We start from the raw sequence: 11,318 nt of genomic DNA on the forward strand, positions 1-11,318 counted from the left end.
GTTTGTGCTACAGATAATTATTCATACCCAATGGGATTCATGAAGCAATAAAGGCTAAAGTGGCTCTTTTCAGCTGGAAACTTTAATTTGGACCATTATTTGGACTTGAAACTTGCTCTGCTTGTCTGTGAAGAACCAAAACCTTCAGCAGAAGTGTTTTGTTCTGTGAAGGAGACCCTGCACTAATCTCCCAGATACCTGAGGGCTGATGTGTTCATAGTGTAAGGGAAGGAGTCAGAGCCAGAGCATCAGTGCTTTACACTTCAGGCACTTGAGGTGAAACTTTATGCCAGATGAAACCTATTGGTTTGATTGACTTGCTGAGCTGTTTTGACCAAATTAAAGTCAATCAGGCCCCAACAGTATGAAAGAAGTGTGTGAGCATCTCAATCAAATCTTTGGTATTTGGGTTTGGGGTTTTTTGTGAAATCATTTCTTAAATCATCTCTCAGACCTACAGAGGCTCATTTGTTTAATGGTCTGGCAAAGTTTTCAGTATTATTTTTTCCAGTTATGCCTAGCAACTAGTTTTAAAAAAAGACCCCCAGGTGTATTTGCAAACAAGCCAGCAGTTGTCATTACATACCAAAGTATTCCTTTTTCATGTGCATCTCTAACTCCTTCTCCAGCTCCAAGGTGAGCGCCTCCAGCCGCCTCTCCGCCTGGCTCGGCCCGCTCTCCCGGCTGGGGGTCACCTGGTAAGGTAACTTATACCTCTGGCCCGTGGTAGTTGCCTTTGTGGACACCCCGTAACTAAACGACGACTGCGACCCTGCGGTCATCTCCGGGGTTCCTGCCGCCTGCAGCTGGGGCTCGGGCACCGCCGAGAGTCCCTGCAGGTGGAGGCGGCTCTGGATCCCGTTGGAGTCTCCAAACTCCTGCAGCAGCGTGTCTTCGTGTAATCCGCTGCCCAGCATCGACGACCTGGGTGAGGGCAGCTGCAGGTCCGGGTAGGTGCTCATAGAACCCCTAGAGCTGCGGGAACTTCTGGAGCTGTGGCTGGAGATGCTGGAGCGGGGGCTGACCACGCAGTTAGCGGTGGTCCCCGGTCTGGCGCTCCCGTCCTGGCTGCAGATGCTGGAGCGGGGACTCGCCAGCGGCGCGGCGTGGAGGATCGCCCCCTCCAGATCGTGGTTGACCACGGGCCCGTACCGGGAATCGGAGTAGCTGGACCTCGGGCTGGTGGTGAAGGAGTACTGGCTGGCCGTGCTCGACCTCGGGCTGGCGTGTCTCTGGTCGTAGCCCATGCTGATGCCGCTGGTGCGGTTGCTGCTGGGCTTGCTGCAGCAGTCACAGCTGTTGAGGCTGGCCCGGGGGCTGGAGTGCTTACTCGTGTCGCTGGCGGTGCTTGCATAGCTGGACCTGGGGCTGAGCACGCTACTGCCCTCGCAGTGCACCAAACTAGACCTGGGGCTGGTGTACCTGTCCTGACCCGGCACCACCAGACTCGTACGCGGGCTGCTGATGCTGGACCTCGGGCTGACATGCTTGCTCTGCTCCTGGGAGGAGAGGGAGGACGCCAGGCTGGACCGCGGGCTGGTGGCGTTGTACCTCCCGTCGTGGCTGCTGCTGATGCAGACGCTGTTGCACCTGTTGCCGGGGAGAGCCACCGGTTTGTTGAGCGGCACGCCGTCGAAGGCGGAGCCGGTGCTGTACCTGTGGCCCTGCACTTCCAGAGAGTACCTCCGGTGCCGCTCCGCAGCGCCGGTGTAGCAGGGCAGAGCCACCTCGGATTTGGTGCAGCAGCCCTCCTCGGTGTAGCCCGCGTCTCTTTGCGGGGCGCAGAAGTCCACCGGCACGGCCCGGTTGCAGCCGACGGGTCTCACCGGAGCCGCGTTGTACACTTTATTTCCAGGCGTGAAATTCTCCACCGTGTGATGCTGCTGGTGGAGCACAGAGCTGCCATTCATCGGCGCACTTTTGTGCTCCGCTAGCGCCGGAGCCGAGAAGTCCAAGTCGGGGTTAATCACCAAGTCTCTCCTGGAGTTGTACATCCCGTCTTTGTAGGCTTCGTACAGGGACAGGTCGTCCATCCGGAGCCCCAGCTCCTCCTGGTAGCGCTCCATGTTGAGGCAGAAACAAGTTCACTCTCGGTGTCGCTCCGCTCCGAGCAGCGCGGCGGAGCACTAATTGCGTTTCACATGGAAATCAAAACAAAACGCCGCGGTGCTGCCGTCTCTCATTCACACTAAACACTCCGACGTACACCCGCAAACCTCCACCGAGTCCCGCATCGTCTCCTCCTGCTCGGCCCCGCTCCGCGCAAACAACACAAACTCTTTCTCACAGTTGCAGCCGACAGGGAAACGTTTGTCAACTTCAGTTTTTGTTAAGTTGAAAGGTCTTTACAGTCAATGGCGCGCTGCGCGGAGGAATTTCCCCTTGTTGGTTTTTCCTCTACATTTCTCTTCCCGCCTCTCCTCTGTGAATTAAACTGCCCCGGATAATCTGCTACGCTGCGAATATCACGAATGTGTAAGTCCGAGCTCAGCAGGCGGAGGGAAACGTGAAATAAACGCCGTTTTACTGCGGGGACTCGTTCTTGTAAAAGGAATGCGGGGATGTAGACGGGATGCGCTGCGCCTCTGTGGAATGTGGTTAATGCTGCAGAGAAACAATGATTGCGACCAACTCAGCAAGGGGCTGCCGGCCTGAAAAGAGGAGAGTTTAGAGAGAAGGGGACGTCTGCATTCATCCCGGGCAGACTCACATACCACACAAAGCACGCCTCACCTGGTCCGACTCCAGCCACACCAGCAGCACACTGCAGTGGGCCGCTTACATGCAGCACACGGCCGAAACCCAAGTTTATACATACTTTCTATAAAGATCGAACGATAAAACATATTCTCGGGTCCACCAAAGAATGCGAGGAGGCTCCCATCAATAGAGTTTAAAAGATCCTTCAGTATCTAATAAATCCTTGATTGATTATTTGAAGGTTATATTTGTTTGAATAAGAGGAATTGAAGTGAATATAAAATATTTAATTCAAAAAATCAACCGTTTTTACTTGATGGTTTGTCTCGTGAATTGCTACTTTGAGTATTATAATATGCCTGAGTAGATATGTTGGAGACAATATAAATGACGCTACCCAAAGTTTATTGAGTCTATTCACTTTTTTGTATCTACCAAGCACACACAGGCGTTTCCATGACTACAGAGGACATATAATGATTTGTTAAAGTCTAATTTTAACCACACGCACTACTTGCAGAAACCTAACTTTAACCCTGAACTTAAAAACATCTTTTCACCTTAGAATGTAATGATTTATGGAATGGAAACCTGTTTATTTGTCCCCAGTAGGAAGAATCCCCATAATGTGACTATGTTAACAGATTTATGTCCCCACAACATGGTTAATACCTGGAACACACACCAATTCTTGATTTGGATAAATATATTCTTCTTTTTAGGTTGGTTGAAAACTTTTAAAATTGACAACATATCAAGAACGAGTTCAGAAATCAAACAAACTCGATAACGTCGTAATGTTTTATTCTTAAAGTTTTGCTTTTGTTTTAGTAAAATTAAACACTTTGTATTCAGTAGTTGTCAATTTTTGCACTTGACAGATTTATTTTCATGAGGTTACAGTTGTGGAAAAACAAGGGTAGCTATTAGCATACATGTACACATCAAAGATGTTGTGTTACATACAATTACATTCAAAATGTTTAGGTATTAAAATATCACATGGAAATGTTCTAAACCAAACATCTTAATCCTGAGAAACTTCTTCTTTTGTTGACTTGGTCTTAGACGCTGCCTTCTTTGTCTGAAGCACCTGTCGGTAAGGAGCACTGTGATGTTAGATGTGCACAGGTTTACTGCCATGTAAACAATCTACATTATTTATGAACCAGTCTTAATACAGTACGTTTGTGGAAAATTATGTTTTTGCTTAAGCTTCTCATCAACTGCCAACAACTGGAAGAAAAGAGAGAGCAATAGCAGCAAAGGCAGCAACAATCAGGATGTTGAGTAGAAATCGACCGAGTGTGGAGCTGTGAGATTTTTTCCCGTGACCTCTGCACCTGAACCACTGCACGGCTTCGTCCAGGTTCTGCTCCTGGGGTTCGTAGCCCAGCTCAGCTTTAGCTTTGGCCATGCTGAAATAGTGCGTCACACCAGTTTTATACACCTCTGTGCGCGTCAGCAGTGGCTGAAAGTTATAGAAGGGACCGACGAGGTGGTGGATCATTTCTGTGAGAAAGGCAAAAAAGTAAATAAGAGAGACAGGGAGACGTAGTGTGGGGAAGGGATAGCCCAGGCCCTCCACCAGAGGCCGGAAGAATTCAAAGTTATTGACAGGCCTGCCATCTGAGATGAAGTAGGCCTGGCCAGCAGAGCGGTGCTGCTTCTTCAAGGTCAGCGCCTCCGCAGCCAGCTCGTGTGCTGACACCAGGTTGTCCACGTGGACAAACTCCACCAGGCTGCTGGGATCCCCGTAAACAAACCTGAAGATCCCCTTCTCTATGTAGCCGACTATCCTGGGGAGGTGCCTCTGCTCCCCGGGCCCGTAGATGCCCGCTGGACGCAGGGCGCAAGTTCTCAGCACCCCCGGTCCGCCCTGCAACGCGGTGCCATTCGCCTTCAGCACAGCCATCTCTGCCAGGGACTTTGTTCTGGAGTAGTGGTCAGGGTGAAGGTGGAGCGGTAGATACGGGAGGCTTTCGTCACCATTCTCTATCACTTGGCCTCCGAACACCACGTTGAAGGTGCTGGTGTAAATCAGCCTTAACACTCTTTGCTCGACGCAGGCCTTCAGGACGTTCTGCGTACCCTGAACGTTCACTGCCTCAATCAGATGGCGGTTCAGCTGCTCCCTGCCGGACATGCCATACGACGCGATGTGGAACACACAGTCCACACCGGCCACGGCCCTCTCCACTTGAGCATAGTCCCGTATGTCACCTTGCACAAACACAAAGTCCTCTGACACTTCCTTGGTTGGAGGCACGGTGTCGAACAGAACGACTCGGGCACCTTTTCCATGCAGGGAGGACGCCAGGCTGCAGAGAGAGAAAAAAAGAAATTAAATTTGCAAAAGAGTCTTCTACACAATCTCTTACACGATTTTTGGCTCGACACTGACTTCTTTCTTAACTTAATGAATCTGTACGGACAATTTCACATCCATAGATTCAGAAAACAACACCATTTTTACTATGTAAGTTTAAAGAAGATAAACTGTCCAAATATCCAATTAACAATAAGAAACAGTTTCTGGCCACGTTCTTGTCTTTTCTATTCTTTATATGTGTGTTCTTTGTATTATTTGTGACATAATGTATATATATATATATAAACTGTTCTATTTTGTATGACTCATATGTATTTACTTATATAAAAGGTTTGTAAATGAAGTGGTAGTTAACGCCATATCGTAGGGAAAAAAAACAAGTGATGAAATATGCATTAAAATATATGGAACAAAAATACAACGACTGAATGCATTTCTACTTTCAAATGTGCCTCAGCTCTGTGGTCGTAACAGAGCCAGTGTGACTGAAATGACCGATGAGACCGCGCCACCTGGTGGTGGTGAAGCAGCGTGACAGCACACACGACTCAGAAACCACGAGGGTTACTGACAGCATGTGCTTTTTTTGCTGGGAGTAACAAACAATAGGACATAGTTCTTACCGATGACCAAAATAACCACAACCTCCAGTGATCAAAAAAGTGTCTGTGCGTGTGTTTTCCATCGCAGGAGGACAATCTGTGAGATTAATAGAAAAACAATGATAAGTGTGGTAAACACACACACACACACACACACACACACACACACACACACACACACACACACACACACACACACACACACAGTGTTCTCATAAATATGAAAACCCTTGACTTACAAACCAGAATATAGACTAAAAGCATTATGATGTAAACTCGTTACCTAACCTTCCACCTGAGGCAAGTTCTCTAACTTTGAACTTCACTCACTAAACGTTGAGAGGAATCAGCTGAAAATATAATGCATTACAACATTATTATAAGTATTATTAGTATTATAACACTACGTACGTACACTTATATTCTCCTGTAAGCTTTATTCAACACATCCCCAAGCTATTCAACTCTGACATGCGCAGACTGCACTTAACACAAATGCTAAATGCTAACCCTACGTATTACCAACCTGTACACGTGTTGGTAGCAAACGAGAAGAATATCTGTAGAATGTCGCTTCTTCAAACCTCTACTTCAGCGCCGGTGTCCACTTCCTCTTTCGGAGCTCTACGTACTGTTTGTTACGTAAGTTACGTCAAAACGGTAAAAAAAATTGAAACGCTAACGAACAACGACTCAGAGGAAAACAGGAAGTGAAGTCTTCATATTTAAATGTACAATATCGTAATTAACTTATAGTGACAGTGATTTAAGTTGAAATTCATACTGGTGTGCACATAATATACAGACAGTTATTCAAAAAAAATTCTAATAGCTAAAAAACACTTCTAATTTCTCAGAAATGTCTCGTCAGTGATATTTTACTTTGAAAGCCCTAATCGGAAGTTGTAATCTTACAAACGCTACATCAGTGATCGTGCAGCCTTTTCTGAAGAATACCTATTTTTATTATTGAAGTAATAATCTTACAACAATATAAAGATGATCATACCAAGTCTCCCCATTGAACAGAGCACACAATGAAGACGACTTTACAATTTAAATACAGACGAGAGGGCAAATGTCCCTGTTTATATGTCTGTGATATTATCACGTTTCTTGCAGTTGAGGGGGCTGAGAGTTCTAAAGCATCCCTACTGGTGGAAGACAGCACCTTCATTGCAAAAAAAAAAGTTTTCTAAACTCAATATAAAAGTTTAATATTATTTTCGACAGTAACATTTGAGAGTAAGATATGGCTTGTGTCCACCCAATGTTTTTTTAATGATATTTGATTTCATTATGATTACAGTCAGTGTAATTTCTGTGGAGCATATTTGATTCACAAATGTGATGCAGACGACTCCAGATTGGAACTGATTTGTGATTTTTTGTTGGTAATAGTGGGTCAAGCGAAAGATTGATGACTGTTAGCTTTTCTAAAACTGGTATTAAAGGTCATTAAAATTGGCAGGAAAAAGCATTATATTGACTTAACCTTAGGCCTGGGCTCTGAGAGAAATGGGTCACAACACTTTAATGTTAGCCGCAAAAGCTTTCCATCCTTCTGTAAATGACTTTAGCATGTTTGAAAGTCATCTCTTGAACAAGGCTATCATTGATGAAAAGACTAACATGGTGGATTCAGGTCTTGGGTTATTTCATCAAATGCTTGAGCCCCTGGAGCTCCTCTTTGGAATGGACCAACATGATGCAACAGGGGTCTATCATTTTATAAATAATGGGGATGTGAGTGTAGGAGGTGACTGACATAGACTTGGTGGTTGTCAATCCAGGAATTGCACAAGGAATATTATCAATCAAAAATAAATCTAAGATGATGTACTGCTTTACCCTGGTGCTTGAGAGATACATTATTTATATATATATATATCATATATGGTCAGATGGAGATACAATTAAAAATTTGAGCAGTAAAGTCAGAGGAATACCATTCGAGTGAAGTACATCTGTTAATTAAAATGGCTTGATGAATGGTGACAAGAGAAATAAGGATTGATTATTCACCTTGATTTATCAAAAAAACCCTTTTTGGAGAAACTGGTTGGCAACAATCAGTTGGGAGTTTAGATATGACCTGATATCAGCTATCAGAGGAAGACTTTTCGAGGACATGGAAGACACTGGCTGTTTTTAAATAGTCAGTTATGCAATCAGAGGTAAGAGATTGATATTGAATAATATTGAGACTTTGTAGAATGGGTTGGGGAGCTCGATCAAAGCGATAAACTCCAAGGTTGAAATGTAATCTTTGAACACTGCTTTATGAAGATAAACATTTAGGAACATACCACAATCCCTAGAGGAGGTGACTGGATATACAGAGTGATTAGGAATTAGAAGTTTGTTAACCTAAAACATTACTAATACAATCAATATCTCCCATCTGTATACATACGTCCACATCAACAGTTCAGCTGAAGGTTTTCGGTTGAAACTCAACTATCAGATTTTTTTTTAATGAACATTTGTAAATGTAATTTCATCTTTTTACATTCGATATTTATTTTTTATTTGTCTCTGACTGTCACCTATAAGCGACAGCGCCCTCCACACTCCCTGAACGGAACACAGCTAGTCAGCCAATAGGGAGCGGGGCCTAGGCTTTTTGTACCGCCCACTATTTAGTTCAGGTCCAACCACATTAGAATCTACCACACAGCCAATGAGGATTGGTGATTGTTGCCTGTCCTTCAGCCGAGCGGAAGCAGCGGCGCAGGCTGCAGGGAGAAGCAGACATGAATTCCTTGGAACAGGCCGAAGGTAACTAAATACAGACAGCAACTTTAATCTGCTCATTTTGAGTTAACCACCGGTTTGTTTGAGCGTCGCGGCTCTAGACACTAAAATGACTCTAAACAAACGCGCTGAGGTGCGGTCACAAACGTAGCTGCACCGCTGTGTTAGCGGCTCCCCATTCGGCACTTAGCATGTTTGCTAGCTTAACTGAGTCCAGGCGTTAGCAATCGTGTTGGGTCTCTCACACAAACTGAGTTTTAGAGCAACCTGCACATCCAGCACACCGGGTGAGGAGAGACTGCACTGGACTGTAAAGAGGAACATTACTAGATCTCAACGCGATGACAATAGCTCTGAATGCCCTGTGCATTCTGTTTTTGGAACTTTGATGGTTTGGGTCTATTTTGTAATCAAGAATTATTCTCCTTCACCTAGTATGTATTTCATCTTTAGCCCAATATACCAGTACGTAGATTGAAGTCAGAGAAATATTTGACGAGTCCACCACATGTTTGGGTTATATTACAGCCCCCTTCCCTCCATCTCAGTATTTGTTGAACACAATGTTGAGTTAAGAAGCTAGACATATAACAACTGATGAAGGTACATTATATCTCTGTAAGAATGGACTTTGATTTTCTTGGAGACAGACTGGCTTTTGTATTGCTACTGCAGGGTTTATCCGATCGGCCACAGGAGGTATATGTTTAGAAAACCGAAAAGGGCCAAGGATTGACCCTTGGGGTACCCCACATAGAGGGGGGCAGATAAAGACATATAATTATGGATGTGAACATTGAAGGACCTGTCGGACAAGTAAGAGGAAAACCAGTTTGAGTGTGGTACCAGAGATACCACCCCTGTTCAATTCTCTCAAATAAAAATGCATTGTCTTATTTTGGGGCTTCTCTATCCCAGTAGAGTTTGAGTCAACCAAGGTTGAGTTAAGAAGCCAGATAGATACAAACTTGATGAAGGTACATACTATGTCTGTGAGAATGTACTCTAATTTTCTTGAGCTGCTTTCAGACATGCACTGAACTCTATCCTTAGCAGCTTCTCCAGAGGATGCAATGTGTGAAAACAAATGTCTGAATGAGAGCCTTGAGTTTCTGCTGACATTTTCTGCCAGGCCCCCTAGCAGAAAGTCTTGCAGGACATGTCTCTAAAGATTTGCAAGATTTTCCCTCAAAAAGTTAATGTTCCTGTTTCTTTTGTTTCAGACCTGAAGGCCTTTGAAAGGAGACTGACAGAGTATGTCTCCTGTTTGCAGCCGGCAACAGGCAGGTGGAGAAGTAAGTATCAATCGGTTGTGATTGTCAAAACAATGGTAGAGACCATGTGGTGGCTCCAATGGGGAAAGTTATTGTCAAAATATATTATGTGTTTCTATTCACCGTGTGATGAGTATTAAAGAAAAGATTTGTGAGAAACCACATTCTAAATGCAGTTAATTGAAAAACATATCTAGGTTAACTGTCTGGTTGATACGTTGGAATGGTGAAACACATCTCATGTTGTACTGGATCTCATTCTCCTGTGTTATTTCAGTGATTCTGATAGTGGTGTCTGTATGTACGGCTACTGGGGCTTGGAACTGGTTAATAGACCCTGACACACAGAAGGTATGTATCAGTGGACAAGTATTATTGTTATTTCAAATGAAAACTCCCTCATTAAAGCAATAAACATGGGCTCCATTGGAAAATTAGTAGCAGTTACCCAATGATGCATATATTTAATGTTCTAATGCACCTAAGTTTGACTTCCATAGCTTGCTGTAAGTTTTGCTATTGACTCTGGGATTGATGTTGTTTTGTTCCTCAGGTCTCGTTCTTTTCGTCCCTGTGGAATCATCCCTTTTTCACCATCAGCTGCATCACTCTCATAGCTCTCTTCTTTGCTGGGATACACAAACGAGTTGTGGCACCATCAATGTATCCTTTGTCCATTTTAGTTAATATGAAGAAGCAGGTTTTGATGATGATAACACATAATTGCGAGACAAGTTTTAAATGTTTCTTGCATCACAGCAGCTCCATTTACAACATCACATTGGATTCAGAAAAGAGACAAACATGAATACATTAATCTTAAGCTGACAATGAAAGACATTTTCAATCTGTGCTAAAAATTATACTTTTCTTCTAAAGCAGTACTTAAATCTCTGAATGAGGCCAGTTGATTTGATACTTTAACAATTTTCATACAAGAAGTAATTTTTTTCTGTCAATTAACTGATTCATATTTTGTTCACGTTTTTGATTCACTGGTTAACACCTTTAACCTTTACCTCTTCAGTATCGCTGCTCGATGTCGGACAGTTTTAGCAGAATACAACATGTCCTGTGATGATGTGAGTAACATTGGACATTTCAGACAGCTTGTGTTTAGGAGGAATTATTAAAATGTGTCTTACTTGTGTGTTTTTTTTTTCACAGACGGGGAAACTTATTCTCAAACCACGACCGAACATCCAATAACCAGCGTTTTTTGTGGGCTGCTCAGACACTGTACCGGGTCTTGGATCTTATCCAGTGATCGTTTGGTGACCTGTGTCCTCTGTGTTCCATCATCATGATTAATGAAACAGGGAAAGACAGGAGAAAAGAACCGATAGGCCCTTTAAACAGTTCTGCTGGGTCCATGTCGTCACTGAAGCTGCTGATCTGCTCACATAACCTTTGGTATATTTTATTCTGTCTGGATGATTTCAGATGTGTTTATTTCTGTTGCTAATTGTGTATTTTATCAAAATGTTTCTATTTTTAAAATTATTTACCAAATAAACTCTCCAGATGTGAAAATGTCTTGTTATTTCTTGATGTTGAATCAGCGAGAGGCCAATGCCTGTGGTTCATTTGCTGCATTTGTTGAAATGATTTTTGCATTAGTCGTGGTTTTACGACAGCCGGTCTGCTTTCTGT

The 11,318-nt window shown here is 43.9% G+C and overlaps 3 protein-coding genes across 3 annotated transcripts in view; 1 reads left to right on the forward strand and 2 right to left on the reverse strand.

Moving 5' to 3' along the window:
* The window catches only part of wtip (WT1 interacting protein), a 29,691-nt gene extending 27,020 nt beyond the window's left edge, over nucleotides 1–2,671 (reverse strand). Inside the window, exon 1 of the mRNA XM_053420286.1 lies at nucleotides 587–2,671. Within this exon, the coding sequence (XP_053276261.1) occupies nucleotides 587–2,066 (1,480 nt within the window). The 5' untranslated portion in view covers nucleotides 2,067–2,671. The remainder of the gene's footprint in view (nucleotides 1–586) is intronic.
* An 816-nt stretch (nucleotides 2,672–3,487) lies between these two features.
* Nucleotides 3,488–6,327, reverse strand: sdr42e1 (short chain dehydrogenase/reductase family 42E, member 1). Its single transcript, XM_053420296.1, has 3 exons — nucleotides 6,161–6,327; nucleotides 5,656–5,731; nucleotides 3,488–5,021 (listed from the first exon to the last, which is right to left on the reverse strand). The coding sequence occupies exons 2-3, from the start codon at nucleotides 5,715–5,717 to the stop codon at nucleotides 3,923–3,925; spliced, it is 1,161 nt and encodes a 386-aa protein (XP_053276271.1). The 5' UTR covers nucleotides 5,718–5,731; nucleotides 6,161–6,327; the 3' UTR covers nucleotides 3,488–3,922.
* Nucleotides 6,328–8,326: 1,999 nt separating this feature from the next.
* Nucleotides 8,327–11,198, forward strand: cnep1r1 (CTD nuclear envelope phosphatase 1 regulatory subunit 1). The gene is made up of 6 exons (XM_053419842.1): nucleotides 8,327–8,415; nucleotides 9,615–9,686; nucleotides 9,943–10,016; nucleotides 10,219–10,328; nucleotides 10,693–10,747; nucleotides 10,833–11,198. Exons 1-6 carry the CDS (start codon nucleotides 8,391–8,393, stop codon nucleotides 10,872–10,874), a joined length of 378 nt encoding a protein of 125 aa, XP_053275817.1. The 5' UTR covers nucleotides 8,327–8,390; the 3' UTR covers nucleotides 10,875–11,198.
* The last annotated feature ends 120 nt before the right edge of the window (nucleotides 11,199–11,318 follow it).

The sequence above is a fragment of the Pleuronectes platessa genome, chromosome 1 (genome assembly GCF_947347685.1).
Source record: "Pleuronectes platessa chromosome 1, fPlePla1.1, whole genome shotgun sequence".
Classification (NCBI taxonomy): domain Eukaryota; kingdom Metazoa; phylum Chordata; class Actinopteri; order Pleuronectiformes; family Pleuronectidae; genus Pleuronectes; species Pleuronectes platessa.